Source organism: Chenopodium quinoa, unplaced genomic scaffold, assembly GCF_001683475.1.
Source record: "Chenopodium quinoa cultivar QQ74 unplaced genomic scaffold, ASM168347v1, whole genome shotgun sequence".
NCBI lineage: Eukaryota > Viridiplantae > Streptophyta > Magnoliopsida > Caryophyllales > Amaranthaceae > Chenopodium > Chenopodium quinoa.
Window position 1 is genome coordinate 3209475 of NW_018744662.1, and position 18949 is coordinate 3228423.

General features: G+C 35.5%; 2 protein-coding genes across 2 annotated transcripts; one reads left to right on the plus strand and one right to left on the minus strand.

Annotated features, from left to right (window-relative positions):
- Positions 1-1104: 1104 nt before the first annotated feature.
- On the plus strand, positions 1105-9374 carry LOC110702080 (ATP-dependent Clp protease proteolytic subunit 2, mitochondrial-like). The gene is made up of 3 exons (XM_021879729.1): positions 1105-1565; positions 2421-2859; positions 9053-9374. Exons 1-2 carry the CDS (start codon positions 1256-1258, stop codon positions 2852-2854), a joined length of 744 nt encoding a protein of 247 aa, XP_021735421.1. The 5' UTR covers positions 1105-1255; the 3' UTR covers positions 2855-2859; positions 9053-9374.
- A 3662-nt stretch (positions 9375-13036) lies between these two features.
- Positions 13037-14275, minus strand: LOC110702081 (uncharacterized protein At5g23160-like). The gene is made up of 2 exons (XM_021879730.1): positions 13853-14275; positions 13037-13551 (listed from the first exon to the last, which is right to left on the minus strand). The coding sequence occupies exons 1-2, from the start codon at positions 14168-14170 to the stop codon at positions 13117-13119; spliced, it is 753 nt and encodes a 250-aa protein (XP_021735422.1). The 5' UTR covers positions 14171-14275; the 3' UTR covers positions 13037-13116.
- Positions 14276-18949: the final 4674 nt, after the last annotated feature.

Consider the following 18949-nt stretch of genomic DNA (forward strand, 5'->3'; position numbering starts at 1 on the left):
CATCCACGGAATTATTCCATATTTTCAAATTAATATCTATTTCACCACACATACGAACTTAATTTTCACACCTACACCCCTTCCCATCACCCAATTCAATTAATATTTCTTTATCTTTATCACCAAATTAACGTATATCCTTACCTAATTATAAAAGTGGAAATCTAAACAGTCGCCCTCGAATATCTAACTAACGCCCGCAAAATAAACTAAAATTACAAATTTACCCTTTTTTAATAAAAAAATTTACCCCCTCAATTCACTCCCCTCTTCATACTACCCACCACTACCACCTCTTCATACTAACCACCGCCACCACCACCACCACCACTTCCTTCTCCTCTTTTAACCACCAACTCCTTAGCGTCGGTTTCACGATCTACACAGCCGCATTAATGACGAGTAAGGACAAAGGGAAGTCGCTTGCGCAGCGGAGAAAATGTTTATTTTTTTTTTAATTTTTTGAATTCGCGACAAACGCCTATATTTTTCGCACTTCCTAGGCTCAAACGCCTAGTTCGTGCGAACAACCGTGTGGTTGTATGAAAAATTTGGGCGTTTAAGGTGAAACACCTAGTTTTTTAGAATACCCTAGGCTGAAACGCCTAGTTTTTTCGAATAGCCTAGGATGTTTAAAAAAAACTAGATGTTTCAGCCTAGGGTATTCAAAAATTCTAGGCGTTTCTTGGGTTTCGATTTTTTTTAAAAAAAATTATCGAGACATACCTATTCCGTACGGTTCGACGAGCCTTTGGCGAGCGTCTAAGGTTGTGTTTCTAGTATTTCATCATCGTCCATAAGATCTAACGAATTTGAATTTGCAAAATTTTAAAAATTTGTTTGATTTTGAAACTCAGGATGGTTGTTCGATGAGCGTTAGTGGTCGTTGACCATTAGAGAGAACGGTAAAAAGTTTTGTGTACAGTAAAAGTGTGAAATTTAGGTAAAATTAATTATTTTTATAATCGTTATTATAAATATAAATACGTAATTTTATTTTATTTTGCGGGCGTTAGTTAGATATCGAGGGCGATATTTACAACAAAGCCAAATTCCATTTAAACCGCCCTTAACCACTTTCCCATGACCCCCTACCCTATCAACTCACTTTTCTGGCTTAATTCTAGATTGCGACTCGACCCATGCCCATGTCTATAGCAGATCCCACTACACAACTAAAACTAGTAAACCCTCCCCTCATTTCTTCGTCCAATTCCAGAAACCTTTCTTCCCTCCTCAAATCTGAGCGACAAAGATGCTGCGTAGCGCCATAACCAAGGGCCTTTCACTGCGCTCATCACAGTCGTCGTTCTCAAATGGCTTGATTCCTCAAAAATGCCGAGCATACAGCTTAATTCCAATGGTGATTGAGCACTCTTCTCGAGGAGAGAGAGCCTATGATATCTTCTCTCGTCTTCTGAAGGAGCGCATCATCTGCATCAATGGCCCAATCGCTGATGATACTGCTCATGTTGTGGTTGCTCAGCTTCTTTACCTTGAATCTGAAAACCCCTCTAAGCCTATTCACATGTACCTCAATTCACCTGGTGGCGCTGTTACTGCTGGTTAGTTTTCTCACTCACTCTCCCTTTGTTTCTTTGATTTTCTGAAATTTTGTTGTTTTTTATGATGTGGGCGTTTGTTAATTTTTATCAATTTTGGTTTTTTTAGCAGTTCATTTGGTTTAATTGCAGAAATGCATGTGAATTTTTGTGGGAATTCATGTAATTGTCATATAATTTGTGTTTTTTTTTTTACAAGGGTTTTGGTTATTTAAGCTCTCCTTTTGTTTCTTGAGGATTTGATTGTTGTGATTTTATCTATTTTAGGGGACCTTTTGTTCCCCAGTGTTTTGGTTTATATTTCATATACATAGGCGAACTTGGAGTTTTCTGTTGTAATTTAGATGGGAACTTGGAATTTCTCAAATTGTGCTCTAATGGAAGAAGCTACATGAAAAGTGGGACTTTGTGTGTGTGAGAGAGTGTGGTTGTGCGTGTAGTCTCTTATGCTGGAAGAAGGGGTTGTTGCAAAATCTCACTTGTTTCTTTAGACTTACCTAATGCTTCCTAAATAGTATACAGGATTTTAGGCCTTCTTGAAATTGTTGTCACAATGTCTTAAAATGAACATATTTGGAATGATCGATGGTGAGTGGTGTGTGTGAGAGAGCGAGAGAGACTGTAAAAAACTGAGATTGATACATGTGCTATAAAGGGTCCACTAGGAAAGTATGTCACTCTGGAGTTAAAATTATGTGAGTATGTGATTTATTTCTGGAAGGAGTGTATAACTGTATGTGTATCTTGACAAGGGAGAAAATTTAAATTGTGCTGGTGAGTTCTTGTAGTTGTTTACTCGCTTACCATTTTCAGCCATCGTGTTGATTGACACCACGTCATTATCTCTCTGAAATACAGGTCTTGCAATCTATGATACAATGCAGTACATCCGCTCTCCAATCAGTACCATTTGTTTAGGACAGGCTGCATCGATGGCTTCTCTTCTATTGTCAGCGGGTACCAAGGGTGAGAGAAGGTCACTCCCAAACGCGACAGTTATGGTCCATCAGCCATCTGGGGGTTACAGTGGGCAAGCAAAAGATATGACTATTCACACAAAACAAATTGTCCGTGTCTGGGATTCGTTGAATGCATTGTACTCTAAGCATACAGGGCAATCTGTTGACATAATTCAAAAATACATGGATAGAGATTACTTTATGACACCAGAAGAGGCTAAAGAATTTGGGATTATCGATGAAGTCATTAATGAGAGACCCATAGCTTTGGTAAGTGATGCTGTTGGTGCTGAAGACAAAGAGAAAGACAAAGGTCCAAAGAAGGATACATAAGTGAGGTATGTGTCATACATGCCAGTGATGCCACCACTTATTACTCTGGTGATTAATTTTTGATATGCTGTTGAAGTGGACTGTTTATTAGCTTGCTATATGCACTCTATGATCTGCAAATGCTGAACTTTTTCTTTGCTTTTGTTGCCTAAGCTTTTATTTTCACTTTTACGTCAATACTTGTGCATTCAAACTTGTGATGTGTAGGGTAAATATCACTGTAGTTGAAATGTACAGCAGGAAAATTAGTGGAGACAAATCACCGGTTTCTGTTTCTATCTCCGTTCTAAGTAGCATGGCAGAGTGTTGATTCTCATGGGATTGGGAAAGGGGAGGTGGGTAGGGAAAAGCAGGATCATGACTTGGGCTTTGATTGTCCAGGGGGATTCCTGCAATAGGGTTCTGGAAGGGAAAGTCAATTTTGTATGTGGCTTATTGTACTTGGATCCTATATTGGCATAGGTAGCTCATAATGATATTCTTATGAGGTGATGTCACCCATTCAATTATCATACCCTTCCCCGCTCATTTTGTTTGCAGAAGTGCCACATTTTTTAATGTCATTCTCTTGGCCAAACCCCAAACCTTTGTGACCAATATATTTCCTACTTTTCTTTCCATACCTGTAACCTGAGGTCAACATTAACTTTGGTAGTATATTATGTAACTAGCTTCCAGCAACATCAACTCTCTAATCACCTTGAGACCTTCTCACAATAAGAGAACAATACTATGCAATACACTTCATCAACATTATCACATGACCACATGACAAAGAATGGGATACAGTGGCAAGTTGGGGTTATCTACAAAATATATGAAGCTCTTAAAATCTCTCTACATACAATCAGTTTTAACTGTTTCAATGTACAAAGCAACCCCTCGAATGTCAAGGTGTGTGATGTTAACTAATGACAAATGTTATAAAACAACACTAACTCTTATCCTCTTGACGACAAATGTTAACTAATTTATTACATCTTAAGTGTTATTACCTCGCTTATTTTGTGACCAATGACCGTTTGTTGTCTTTGTGTGTTAAAAGGCAGGGTAATTTCTCTGGTTGAGTTTTAAATGTGGGATATTAGATTGGCAGACTGTAATACATGGTGCTCCATCATTACACAAGAGAGATTGAACATAGAGATGGTGTTTTAGTGGAAAGAAAGGGTTTGGGTTTAGGAATAAAACTTATTGGTGCAAACCGCAAAAGAGGTGTTTGTGTACTTGTACTTTCAAAGTTTTAGTGTTGTGTTTGGAAGTCTATTGTTTTTCGTGCTGTTTGTTAATTGACTTTTTGAATTTTTTTGCAATACATTTGCAACATAACTCTTACCCCATTATATTTGGTAGCAGTAGATTACATCCAGTTTTTGTTGTTTATTTGTGATCCATAGTGGGATGCTGTATAACTGCATACAAATCCATGACTTCTTCTGAAGCACCCTGAACCCCTGTTAGTGCTGCGGTGCTGCCTCACTTGCTTCATATCACATTTCCACGTGCTTTCATTTTGTCATGTTGGTCAGTTCACTAATTTACAGGGATATGAGCCTTTGCCTATTCTGTGATAAAGGAATTTTGGGGGTGAGGAGTGAGGACATTAAGTCAATAAATCATCTATGGAAATACCATGAGAAAGATAGTTGACGTTGGGCTACTTGGCTACTATCGTTGGCAGTGTGGAACTGTGGATAGTCTGATATTAGCAAAAGCTTTAAGCAATTAAGCATGCTTTGTTGGCTGTTTCTTGATGATTATCATATTTAATGATGAGTAATAATGAATATATGTAAAAGACAGCTAAGAGGCATCACCCATGTACAAAAGGAGATGAATCTCATACTTTTTAGAGAGGAGAGAAGAATGTGTTGCTTTCTGCTTCTTAGGACATGTAGACTGGAGACCATGAGTGTTTCCACCCTTAGCTTGGAGTTCTTGTGGGTGAGATTTTATTGCTGCCTGTATAACTTAAAAATAGTTTTACTCCTCAGTTGCTTCTAATGTCAATACATCATATCCTGGGGTTGAAAAACATCCTTTCATTCGCTCCTCTTCAATGGAAGTTTGATTTTCTGATGAGATCTTAATTTGACATTCGGTTCAGATAAAGCCTTTTTTCCCTGAAAAGTGCCTACTTGCTTCAAGTTGTTTTTTCTATATTTGTGGTGAAGACTGATTATCCATTAAAGTAGAAACAATATGAATTATTAATGATTCAATGCAATTGTTGAAAACCCCTTACTCTGACAGGTCAACCCAAACCTTCCTCCTTGACATGGTTGTGTTCTCACATTGAGTAGAAAATAAAGATTAGCTTGGAAAAGTAGGCTTGGGATGTGGGTGTGTCTATGGTCTTGAGTAACTAGCAATTTACAAACTAGGTTTAAGCCTGTGCATGCACTTTTTTTTTAATCTAACTTTTTGAATATCTTGTTATCTCTATGGGTTTTTTCTTTTGAAAAAAGGACTTATTATTTATTCTAATTCAATTTAAATCTCTAGTCTGATTCGTTGATTATAATAAATGATACCCCCTCCATTTTGCCGAGTGTTACTCACTTTCTGCTTTCATACGTTTTCTAAGTTCTACTCACTTTTGCTTTATTCTTATTATGACAACTTTTTATCTATTTTTTTTAATAATTGACAACAACCCCACTGTGTAGGGTCCATTTTATTTAATAAATCTCATTCTTTCTCTCTCTCTTTAATACTAAAGTACCTACATTTATGGTCCCCATTTTTAGTTTTCCTTGGGTTGCGTAGCTACTAAGTAACACTTAGCAAAATGGAGGGAGTAATTAGTTTAAAAATTAAATTAAAATCTCTGACACATGAATTTTTTTTAATTCTACAGTAAATTATAAATCTCTTTTCTCATCTGTAAAATTTTAATGCTTGCTTATATGGTGCTCTAAATGCTCCTGAAAATTCCTTATATGCCAAACTTGTTGTAGTTTGATCTGTTTCTCCTTTTTCTTATTTTTAAACATCACAAAGTGAGAATTGTGGACCAGCTTAGGCTGTGGGCATCAGGGGCATGATTTATTATAAACCAGCTTTGAGTTTAATTTCCTATCGGGTGGGGAAGCACTATTTCTGTATTAAGCCTGAAACTTACTGTAAGTAGTTCAAAGACTAAGATCCCCCCTTTTTTTGTAAGATTGTCTGTAAAAACCAAAGAACGAAAGAGTGGTTCAGTATATCAAATGTTTTTCTTTGTGGTGATAACTAATTTTTGGCCCGGGCGAGGAGAAGCAATGAAGGATTCTGTGGATTTTCACCAAGATTTGACTTAAATAAAGTGTTATACTCATCATTGCCAAGAAAATTAATGTCAAATGGTGATTGCCATCTGGCCTACCCCTACTAAGAGCTTTAGCTCACAAAAAAAGTAAGGTGCCAACCCAATTCGATTTTTCTCACTTAAGACATAACGTGATTTACCACAATCAAGGTAACTGTTTTCAGAGAAACATCAAAAACAGGAACTTTCTCTCATGGTTAACTTCAATTGCTAGGATGACTCTATGCTTAACCTTATTTCTTCTGTGCTTCTATAGTCCCTCCTTATGTCTTCCTAATGCACTAAAAAAAAGCATAGGCTGTATAGCACAACACATTTCTTGGCTGCAGCTGCATTCAAAGATTAATTTGGTAGCTGTCTCAGGTTGACTATCACACGCTACAGTCGCTAACACACAGGGCAAGTGTTGTCATCTGCCATCAGAGTTCACAGACCACAAATTCAAAGGTCTTTTTCTTGTGTTCCTAATTTTGAAAAGTGTCAAGGCTCTGTTACTTTGATTCTTCATTTCATCTCAATTCTCAAGTAACCATGTTCAGTCTTTGACACCTCGACATGAGTATGGAGTCTTTGGGCACACACTGACACACCACTTTATTTTGAACCAAAAGCATGATTTTTTTTTTTTCCCATAAATGTGCTTAACATAAGCACCCGAGTCCGAGTAACATAGGCCCCAAATGTTCCTAGGAAAAAGGCTCACATAGGCTAAGACTCTTTTGACACACCTTGTCACAATGCATGTGTCTCCTGGTGCAGCGCCTTGGTAGTTTTAGAGTAGAGACGAAGAGGGGGAGAAGCTCTATGAGAATACTGACTTTAATTATAATTTCTCTGGATGAAGTTGTACCCAGCTTTAAGATCCTTATATGATCCAAAGCCCTTGATGGAATTGCTTCCATGTAGACGCTAGAATTAACTGCCCTAATTTGGTAAAAATATCCTAATTTAATAAATATCAAATTGGAGGTCACTGACTAACTGGTCACATAACAATGTAACCGTGATTGTTGGTGAGTTGTTTTTGGTGGCTGTATTTGGTCATTTTACCTCTGGTGGTCATTGCTGTTCATCCATTTTAGATTTGCAGATTTTTCCTTTTTTCTATTTCTCTGTTGCTTCAAATTTTCTAGCTCACATGTTGAAAATATCAAGTCTTGAGTTGTCAGTGTGTTTTCAACTTTTGTTTCCCATGCAGTGACTTATATTCTAATATTCTTTTTCTTTTTTAGTTTCATTTTCTTTCACATGTCTTAACTTTTACTTGTACTGGGGCTCATATACTGAAATTATACTCCCCCCACACAAAATAAAATCAATAAATGTGCCTTGCATATGTGAAGTGCATGCCTGCATCTTGCACCTTTTCTCTTAGTTTCCAAGGACCCTTTGTGCTTTAACTTCATCTTGTGGTAACTGCTGTCCCAAATTGGAAACTCTACTTTATCTTCATCTCATAGTAGCCAAATACAACCACTTAAAGAATTGAGTAGTGTAGCATGTTTTGGATAGTGCTGGCATTTGGCCCTGACAACACATCTTCGAAGTTGTCTTTTACCTACATATTGCTTCAAACCCAGTATGCTGTGAGTGTACTCCACTGACTACTAGCCTTGTGCTTTGAAGTAGATGTAGTAAATCGGTCTGACCGGTAGGATTCACCTTATAACTCACAAAATTCAATAGAAGCAATGCTCTCTGTGACTTAAGAACTTTTGCACCAGACATTTTACACTCTCTAAAATGGCATGGTTAATTTCTGTCTGATCCATGATCACCTCCTAAACATGCCATTTTGGATTCAGATACAAAGTATAAGCAACCAAATGTTGTTGATTGAGGTGATGTTTATGAGTACGTTTGTGATTTTGTATGGTGAGTCTAATATGTCAATGTGATGAAAACATATCTTTGATAGATTAGAGATGCATTACAAAAGAAATTTGCATCAACATTTAATACATTGGCACATAAGTCATCACTGTTTATTCCTATATAACATTTTATCATGCTGTTAGATTAAAAGATTTTTAATTCCCACTAGTCTAATTATTAGTATTCATGACTGACTGACCACCACTTGTAGCATGATTCTATAATATGCATCCCATTTCCCTGTCTAGCCATCATAAGTTTGTCTTTCTATCTGTTTTGGAATCTGAAATAAGTATTTAAAACTGCTGGAGATTTCACCAGAAGTTATGAACTGAAAAGAATATGAAAATTTGCATTACAAGCTGGAATTAAAACTTTAAAAGACAATACAAGCTTTTGAGATGCTTGTTCTCTCCTAAAGTGTAAAATAAACTAAAGAAAACTTTCAATAATATTCTTTGTGGTTTATCGCTATTCTTCTCTTTAAATTAGCATTTCTTAGTCTAACTTACTGACTAGCTTCTCCTAAAAGCTTATTCTTACAACTGATTATGCATTGCTTATGCTGTTACACCTACCCCTTCCCCTTGGACTAGTTCATTGCACAAGTGTTGGTGAGAAATGGAATATTCTGTAGACCATGCTGTATTTGTTTTATTTAAGCTTGTGGATGCATTAGCCATGAACGATACAGTTGTATCTTAGGGTGAATAGTTTATCCTATAAAATTAAATTTTGTGTTTCATGTGTTAGAAAGTTTCAATGAGGGGATTGGCATATTGTTTCGACCGATTTTATTTATTTATTTGTTATTTGATCATATCTGAAACATTTAAAATCAGATATTTTTGATGTCATGTTCTCCACCCTTTCCTATTGATGGTGACTTGTCTGTAACATGCTTTACTTTTTTCCCTTTCTTTTATTTGGTTGTGTGTGCGTGTGTATTTTACCTTGTCGAAGTTATCCAATTGCGTAATATGACGTCTTAAGGTTTTTATTTCTGTGGGCAGATGGTCAATCGTGAGAGAAACGTTTCTTCTAACATAGTAGATGAATAATGGTTGAACATCACTCCGGAAGATGTTGAAGTTTGGAGAACAGCTTTTGTTGATTGTTGCTGAATTGAGATTTATGCGGTATTGATAAAATCCAGATAGAGCAATCATTGAACATGGCAAGCGCTTATACGTTTTGTTGAATACTTTCAGCTGTGTATTTTTTTGCCTTCTCCATTTCATTTTATGGAACTTACAGAGTATCTGTCACTCTAGGTGGAGGTGTTATTGGATAATTCTTTCCATAGTAACATAGCCATCATGATTCATTACTGTCCTTTATTTGTGCATATCAAAAGGGCATGACTTTGCGTTGTTTGTGCTGGCAAGTGGTGAGCTAAGATGGTGAATTTGTCAACCAAACAACTCCAAAGAATTTCAATTCCCATGTTTTTATTTGCCATCCAAACGACACCTTATACTCTGCGATTTATCAGAAATCAGGAAATGGCTTAGGAATACCGTATCCACTCTTTGCCGACTTAGGAAAAGCAACATTTTGTAACGTTCATGTTTTTATGGGCTCTGTGACAGACTTTTAGATCTAATTGGAGTGCTTTTAGTGTTCTGTGAACCTCAACATTAGGTCATTAGATCTAATTGGAGTGCTTTTAGATCTATCGTATTTGAGTTGATCTAGCTCTGCCTAATCGAGTTGGGGGCTGAGAGCGCAACCATCGTATGATTCCTCTCCACTCAACTAGCTTGGCGAGGCTAGGCCAACTTTCCACTTGAGTCTTTACCAAATCGATTTTTATAGCTGGGTCGATCACTTGAGTCCCTTGAGTAGAGTTTCAGGATAAAATTAGTCGAATCGATTTGGCTGGGTCACTTGAGTCCCATAACTCCTATTGGCTATTGAGTAGAGTTTGAGAGTAAATTCAATTAAAACAGTTGAGAAGTAACTTTGACCATAAACATGTTTAAAATAATCAGTACGGTAATAGTTGGATTAATCCGTGTTTAATTTATCATTATCGTAACATTATAGACGATTGCGATTGATTGTCTAATTTGCGCTGCTGGCTTAGAATTGAATACAAAATTAGGCAAGACGCTGGCAATTGAGTCTAATGTTTGATTTGATTTTAAATACCCTTGATTCTTCAGCTTGCTGTCACAAAGAATGCAATTTCTAATACTTAAAAGAAATTAAAGATATACTTGTACGTGTTATTATATTAAAAAAAAAACAATTGTTTTGGGTTACCTCGTACGAAAGTTTTTAATCTTCTGGTTTTCTTAAGGAAAATTTCACATTTGCTACCAGCAAAAGGACCCTTTTTCACATTTGCTACCCCTTTAATTTTTTATTTTATATTACTACCACCCAAACACACTAACTGTTATAATCACTACCACTTGACTTACACCGTTAGATTTCCGTTACCACCACCCAACCACCGTCCAACCACCACTCCTTCCCACCCACCAGCTGCCAATCCGCCGCAACCACCACTCGCCGTCCAGCCCAACCACCAAGCCACTGCCATAGTCGCCTGAGCCCAATCCCCTGCTGCCCGCGACTCCGACCACCCTAATTGTCGGCGTCGACGTCGCATTCCCAGCCCCTCGAAAACCCGATCATCCCCTCTCTCCCACGAAACCCACCTCAATCTCAGCCCCTCTCCCCTCGAAAACCTTCGTCGATCCCAGCCCCTCTCTCCCCTACCCCCGTCGATCCCAGCCCCTCTCTCCCCTTGAAACCACCGTCGATCCCAGCCCCTCTTCCCTCGAAACCCCCGTCGATCCTTGCCCCTCTCCCCTCGAAACCCCCGTCGATCCCAGCCCCTCTCCCTCGAAACCCGATCCAGCCCCTCCTTGTCCCCCGTTCCCTATTATGGCCGCAACGAAGGATTTCCCTGCCACCAAAAACCACCTTAAGCGGAACCCTAAAACTCGTTTAGGGTGGTTTCGGGCAGGGGGATTAGGGTTAGGATTGTCGGTTTTGGGTGGGGAAGGGGAGGGGTCCGATTCCGACCCGAATCGCCAGCGCCGGCCGCGGGTTTGGGCGCTGGCCGCCGACAGGGGGAGGGGGGAGGGTGGATGACGGGGAGGGCTAGGGTATTTTAGGTGGTTTTTTCATTTTATATTTATTTATTTATTTATTATTTTATTTTATTTTATTTTTTTTAATAAACTTAACGGAAATCTAACGGATTCCGTTAAGTGGTAGTGATTATGAAAGTTAGTGTGTTTCGGTGGTAGTAAAATAAAATAAAATTTTAAAGGGGTAGCAAATGTGAAACATGGTGCTTTCCCTGGTAGTAAATGTGAAATTTTCCTTTTCTTAATAATACTCTGTAATCTGTATTTGGTACTCTTTCCGTCCCTTAATACAATGACTCTTTCTCTTTATTATGTAAGGAATAAATGCTCAAAAAAAGCATTGTATTAAGAAATGAAGGGAGTATTATCCACCAATCATAATTAAATTTTTATATTCCCTCAAAAATTAAAACTAAATATGAACATAGTCATCTTGACACGTGTTTTAAAGAAGATACAAGTACATAGATAAACATAAGTAGATATTATTTTTAATTTTAATTTTCTTTTTATTAATTCGTTATATATTGTGCCGACTGTTTCAGGAAAATGGATTAGAGTTGGTAGAATTACTTAAGGCAAAATTAATCAAAATAATGGGTATTAATGAATGATGAATATCATACAGTTGCACCAATATATTAATTGTTGGGTTTGGTCAACAGGACGGTAAAATATTGACATGTACATAAGTACATTCATTCTAGGACAAATTATTCATTTATCAATAAAATCTTGCCAAGGCTAACGTAAGTTATACTCGTAATTGAATTAATAAATATGGAACTATTAATTAATCATCTTTATTACTCCCTATTAATCTATTATCAACCTAACAGCCTAACACAAAGTCACATTTCAAGACCTCATCTTATGCCATAGTTCCCCCTCAAATATTTCCTTTTTTTTTTTTCGTGGATATCAACTAACTGAATTGGTTAAAAAAATTTAGAACAGTATCCAAAATCTAGCCACATAGCCCACATAAAAGTTAAAATCATATCTCATCTACATCTTGCATTGCAGATTTCAGTACCAAAAAAATAAAATAAAATAAAATAAAATCCTTTCATTCTCTCATCTATTGCTCTATACATATCTATTGTTCTTTTCCTTGCTCTTAGAAAAAATCTAGTAAAAAAATTGATTTATGAGTGATGGTTATGGTGTAATTTGAGGCTTACGGAATACATGAAATATAATTCATGCATTATTTTGTCATATATTTCTAAATTAATTCAAATAAAAAGAGATATTAAATGCTTATTTATAATCCTAACATCTAGTTATATTAAAAGCTAATTTGATTATTGCTTTAAAAAAAAAAAAAACTACTTTGATTATGATAGGATTAAAAAAGAAGCTATGTGTTATTATCATTATTAATTACTTTGCCATGAATACGATTGGAAATAATAAATTGAAAAAAAAATTACTAGTATTACATACTACGAGTACTAATAAGTAATAACAAGAAGAAAATACTACGGAGTACTCCGTATATTACATTATTTACATACTAATAATAACATGCTAAGAAAAATTACTAGTATTACCTTCATTTAAAAAGAAAATTCTTCCAAGCAAACTTCTTTTAGCTTCATTTTTATTGGTTTTACAAGAACTCAAGAAGCAAGCAAAAACCCACATTTTAAAGTTTTTTTTTTTTTTTAAAAAAAAAAAAAAAGTCTCCAGCTTGGATGTAATTGGATGAATAATATACAATTTTTTAAGTTGAAAAGTTAAATATAGAGCATAGTATCTACACTAGGGATGAAAAGATGGCAAATAAAAGAGAGTTGTTAACAAAGAAAAAAAAATTAATTTGAATGTAGTATTGTTGCGACACTTTGGTAAGCATCCGATTTCTTCAAAATTTGGCAAATATGGTGAGTAAAAAAGAGATGTATTTAATTTGCACCTCTAAAATTAATGACATTTTATGACTAATGAAGCTGACAACTTGTATGTCACGAAATGCCAATAGCATTTTTGTGATCCCTTTGAAGAAGTCCTTGTAGCACCACTTTCTTCTTGTACAATTCTAAGTTTAAATTTTTGGTCGTCTTACCCGTGTTATCCAATTTTATGTTTGTATTATTTTGTGTAATTGCAACATCTCTAGTTACTCGAAAAAGTGGTATGCAATATAGCCAAGCTGACATGCATAAAATCGCACAAAATCGTCCCCAAATTGACATAATAACCAACATCGCTATCATAATTGCCATTCCGAGCAGTGAATCCTTGATAACTTTATTAGTAGACCAAGAACCTCTGACGACAACGCTTGTTGCCTTATGATCGGCCACATCTTCTCTATGACATGTGTCGCAATTTGATTGAATCTTTGGATGATTTTGTATGTCTTTAGGGATGATTATTCCTTTGGAGGGCACCTTTGGCTGAATTAATTGATATATATAAAAAAATTTAATCAATCAACTAATTTATATCATTCATCAAGATTAAAAAATAACATTTTTCTTTTTTCCCAAAAAAAAAAAAAAAGAAAAAACCATTTTTCATTTTTTTTACTCAAATTTAATTTCTTAATTTAAGTAGTTTCAAATTAACTTTTTTGTTCATAAATCATAGACCATATATTTTTTTGGTATTGTCAACGACAATGAATATATTTTTCCGAACATCCTAAAATAGTAATTTTGAACCAGAGATATGATCTAGAGTATTATTATTACATACCTCTTGGACAAGGTTTGAGACATGGTGATCAATACGTTTGCGTTGTTGGTGAGCTTTTGTTGCTTCAAGTATTATATCATGGCTGGTTTTGAGAGTTGCTGCTTTAGCATCATCAAAGCTAAATCTTCTCTTCTCAATGGTTATGACTTTAAGCTTAGGCCATCTTAATAACTTGAACTTGAAGAACTTCTTTCGAGCGTCGATTTTCTTAGGCTTCTTCTTCTTTGAGGAAGTGGGTTTTGAAGAAATTCCAAAACAATTTAGAAAACAATTGGCTTTAGGTTTCTTTTGTTGAGTTGTTTTTTGGTTTGGTGCCATGGAAAAAAGATGAACAAGTTGATGGTTAACCCATAAATAAAAAAGGATCTTAGAGAAAAGGAGGGTTTTTGAAGGTGATGGGTTTGGTTGGACTTTGGCATTGCATGGAGGGGACTAAGCATTAATTCAATTTGCCTAATATTTTAATTTCTTAAAAAATAAAAAAATACTAAAAATTAAAAATTAAATCCTTTGTTTTGATTGTTCAAAGTGTTCTTGTTCAAACACGCTTAATGTTGATGATGACATCAATTAGCCTTAATTAGCTTCTTGTTTACGGTAATCTTAGTTATAAAATAGTAACTCATGAGTAAGACGAGTGATTGTATCATGTATATAGTAAGATAAGGATGCCTTTTAACAAAAGATAAAAAAAAACCGGCTTTTATGCATGAAAAATTGTTACCTATATGTAGGATGTCTATAATTAAGAGCTTGGGTACGGTTTTTTTTTTTTCTTTTCTGTTTCATGTTACGAAAAAGTCTCCTGCTAAAATTACAATAATATTTACAAAATGCTATTACCTCCGTTTCAAAAGGAATTAACATAATTTGACTTTTTTTAAAAAAAAATTTAACTCAAACATTATCATTTTTTTTCCTGAGAAAATGTATACGCTCATATATATATTAGTGGTTAAATTTATGTGTTGTCTAATTAAAGTATGTCAAGTATTCTCTTTTGATAAAAAACTATGTCAAGTATTATGAAATAGAAATAATACTTTATACCAGTCTATAGTTTATTTGTTTTTGTTTTTGATTTGATTGGTTGTTGTATTTTGTTTTTAATTGGTTGTTGAATGGGTAGCAATTGTCTATCTTGGTTACGGAGGTGACTTTAGACTTGGTGGGGTACCAAATACCAATTAGCACTAGAAAGGAGATTGCGTTTTTGGTCAAAAGAATGCACCTTCTTCACGTTCCCGTGTTATTCACTTCAATTGAATAAATGCTTGCATCTTAGTTAGGTATATAGTTCACGGATGTATTATTAACAAAGTATATATGCAAATCCTAATGAAAACCCAATAAAGATGTTTTCGATTTTATTTATGTTTATTTTATAAAGTTAAAAAGATGTTTTCGATTTTATTTATGTTTATTTTATAAAGTTAATGGTGTTTATGATTCTTGTTCTTCTTTATCTCAATGACTTTTGACATTTATTAGTATTTTTAGAACATATTTTGATTGTTGTATTGTAAAGACTAAAGACGTTCACTTCACCTTATAAAAAAATATTTAGTAAAAATAATTTCAATTCGGCAAAAATAAATTGAGTTTAGTAAAATTAATTTTAGTTCACAGGGCCTATGTGAAAAAAAATATATTTTATATTTTTTCGAGAAAGTCGACTACGACTAATTATTATTAAAACTTAAGCAAAAATCGGAAGCAACGACATCCTTCATCATACTTGGACAACCCCCAACCCACATTCGAGTCACATAATTGAGTGGGTTAAGGTGAACCATAGCATGGGCAACACAATTCCCTTCCCGGAAAACATGAACAAGAATGATACTATATATATAAAAAAAAAAAAAAAAAAAACAAGTAATGCTCCTAATTTCCCTAGCAAGCATACCCAAGAAAGGAACATCAATACGCTTCCCCTGAACTAACGAGACTAAGATCTCACAATCACTTTCAATTAAAACCCTCCTTGCCTCACATTGAACAACCATTTCAAACCTAAACTCATTGCTTTCGCTTCAGCTATCCCTGCTTCCAACCTGCTACGAACTTGCTGACATGCTACCCGCACCACATTCCCACCTTTATAATCTCGAATAACAACACCCATACCTGTTCCAACGTCACCCAAAACCGCCCTATCCACATTCACTTTTAGTGTACCTATCTCAGTTGGACACTAGCTAGCTCACCTCCTCTCGTCTTCGCCTGCTGTTGTTGGTGTTCTGAGGGGCAACGGCAACCCCCTCATCTCGCGCCTAACGAAATGTCCAGCGTTGACAACAACAACCCCCACTTTAGAATGATGTCTAGGCAGAGTATCATACAACATTTCTCTCATTCCAGGCTTCCCAATTAAGCTAATGTCACAACATCAATTTTATCTTCTCTTGATTTTGACAAGACCCAATCCAACCAGTCACCCACCATGGTAAATTTTGGACAATTAACCATAATCTCCACGTTATCCCAAGCACTAGTAATAAAATCACAGCCCAATATAGCATGTAACTCCGTTTCCACATGTAATAAAATCACATCTATCTTCTATAGAGAGGAGAAATATTATCAATTATTACATTCAAGCCTTTATTAGTAGGAATAACCACTTTAGAAAGTCTTCAAATAAAGTCTCGTACCTTCGGTGGAACTTTTAGCTTCCAAATCTTCTTCCATAAATCAGACGACATTGAAGAACCAACACTACCTTCTTCCATTTTCCAATTTAAAGAAATGAAATGATAGTCAAATTTTACAAAAATATGAACCAGAATTTTGTAGCTCCAAAAGTATATATCATCAATAGAAATCGGCATATTTAAAATCTCCTCCGCCTCAAATGGAATAAAATTTGCCTCCATCAGATCCGTATTCTAGCCCCCACCATCAGCAAGCATCAAATCTGTTTCTTCTTGAAGTGACTCTAAATGAAGGTGGTCTGTTCAGCCATTGATCACTCCAAACTCTCTAAGTGCCCATCTACATCCCATCTCTATTACCTACCAACTACCCCAAATAAAGCTCGATCTACTACCATGGCAACATTTAGAAAATCTAAGCATGATTATATCTATTTTACAATTATTATCGTACAATTTCAAGACAAAAACATTACAAAAATTCTAATGTTAATATAAAACAAAAATTAAATAAACCCGCAATTGCTCATACACACATTGAATGTAGTTATGAATATTGATTGCAATTACTTATTTTGAAATTAATTTGACCAAACTAATAATTTAATTGGATTCGAAATAATAAACCTGAAACAAAATATATTAATATTATTAATAAATTAACAAATTATGTGAAAAAATATCATGTGAAAACTAAGCCTAAAATTAGAACAACGAAGCAATCTAGACCTCGAATGGTCAAGATGTTATATATGATTATACTGATAACCCAGAAAATGATGGATTTATGTGAATCTAACAAATATTAAATTGATTCCTCAAAAAAAAAAAAAAACAAATATTAAATTGTTAAAAACATCTATCTTAACAACCACCAGATTTTCTGTCAATCGGTTTAGCTTTCTTACAACACTCTAATTTCACTATTTAATTAAAATTATATATTTTTGGGAAATTCTCTTTGGTAACACCATACTTTTTACTTTTCTCAATGGTGAATTACAAAAATTCTCATTATCTTTGGTAAACCTAAGTTTTTGATTACCAAAGATAATACTTATTTTAACTTAAACTCATTAACCATAGTTAGTTTTTATATTTTTTAAAATAATTAATTACTTTTATAAAATAAAAAATAAAAACCCAACCCCACCCACCGGTGCCCCAGCCAACCCCAGCCCCCCTCCCCTCCGCCAGCGCCACCTTACTTCGTTGCCGACTTGCCGGCACCCAAACCCCTTAACGCCGGCGACCATCCCACACCTCTCCCCTTCCTCGAAAACCCTGAAACATTCCATCCCCCACCCCCGAAAACCACCTGCCGCTCACCCCCTCACTCCCGAAAACCACCAACCTCTTATCCCTTACCTCTGAAAACCGCCAGCCGCTCATCCCCCACCCCCGAAATTCGCCAGCCTCTCATCCTCATCCCTGAAATCCGCAACCACACCTTAACCCCTTTCCTGTCGAACTCCGATGCTCTTCCCGATTCCCCACTTCCCGATTTCCACCCTAAACCCTAACCCTAAAAAAATCCCCAATTTTTCTCTTGCTAATCTCCATTGTTTGTTTGGTCGACGGAAAAGAAATCACTCATCAAATCTCAACGAAGAGAGATAAGGACGAATTGGAAGCGAATTGATCGAAAAAGACGTCGGCGATTGACGGTGAAGATCGAAATTGAGGACGGGGAAGGTGTTTGGCTGATTGATGTTGTTGTATAGTAGCGGTTTTGGCTTTTGTCGATTCATGGCTGGGAGGGAAGGTCGGCGCGCCGACGAGAATGGGATCGGCGTCGGCGTGGGTGGGGGGAAGAGTGGTGGCTGATTGGTTGGGGAAGGGGTGGCTGATTGGTTGGGGAAGGGATGGTTAATTTTAATAAAAAAATAATTTTTTTAAGTTAATAAAATAAAATAAAATAAATAAATAAACTAACTATAGTTAAATATTTAACTACAGTTTATCATTAATGGTCATGGTTAGCTTAATATAAAAATTCAGGTTTACCAAATATAATAAGAATTTTTGTAATTCACCACTGAGAAAAGTAAAAATATGGTGTTACCAAAGAGAATTTCCCTATATTTTTTAATTCCTTTTGTAACGAGAAGATGTCACAACATATCATTATTATTGTGCATTTTTAGGTTCAACTCACAACTTTTTTAGGGCAAAAATTGACTTCAATGACAGCATGGCTATACAAGAAATATCTAAACTTGATACTCTTGTTGGTGAAAATCGATGACAGACAGTTTCAAAGACTTGAAGAGTTGTTTCATGCTGAATTGATCAAGTACAACTCTATGTGCATTGTTACGGGAGTTGTACTTGGTGTAATATTGATAGGGCTAAATACTTTATTTAGGCATATTTAATTAGGTAAAATAAATATCATTTATAAAGACTATTACATAAATGAAGTCCTTGTTAGTTCTTT

Coding starts and splice junctions, on each gene's coding strand:
- LOC110702081 (XM_021879730.1), bottom strand. CDS start 14,170: ATGGCACCAAACCAAAAAACAACTCAACAAAAGAAACCTAAAGCCAAT. Junction 13,552..13,852: donor TCTCAAACCTTGTCCAAGAG/GTATGTAATAAT, acceptor CAATTAATTCAG/CCAAAGGTGCCCTCCAAAGG.
- LOC110702080 (XM_021879729.1), top strand. CDS start 1,256: ATGCTGCGTAGCGCCATAACCAAGGGCCTTTCACTGCGCTCATCACAG. Junction 1,566..2,420: donor TGGTGGCGCTGTTACTGCTG/GTTAGTTTTCTC, acceptor TCTGAAATACAG/GTCTTGCAATCTATGATACA.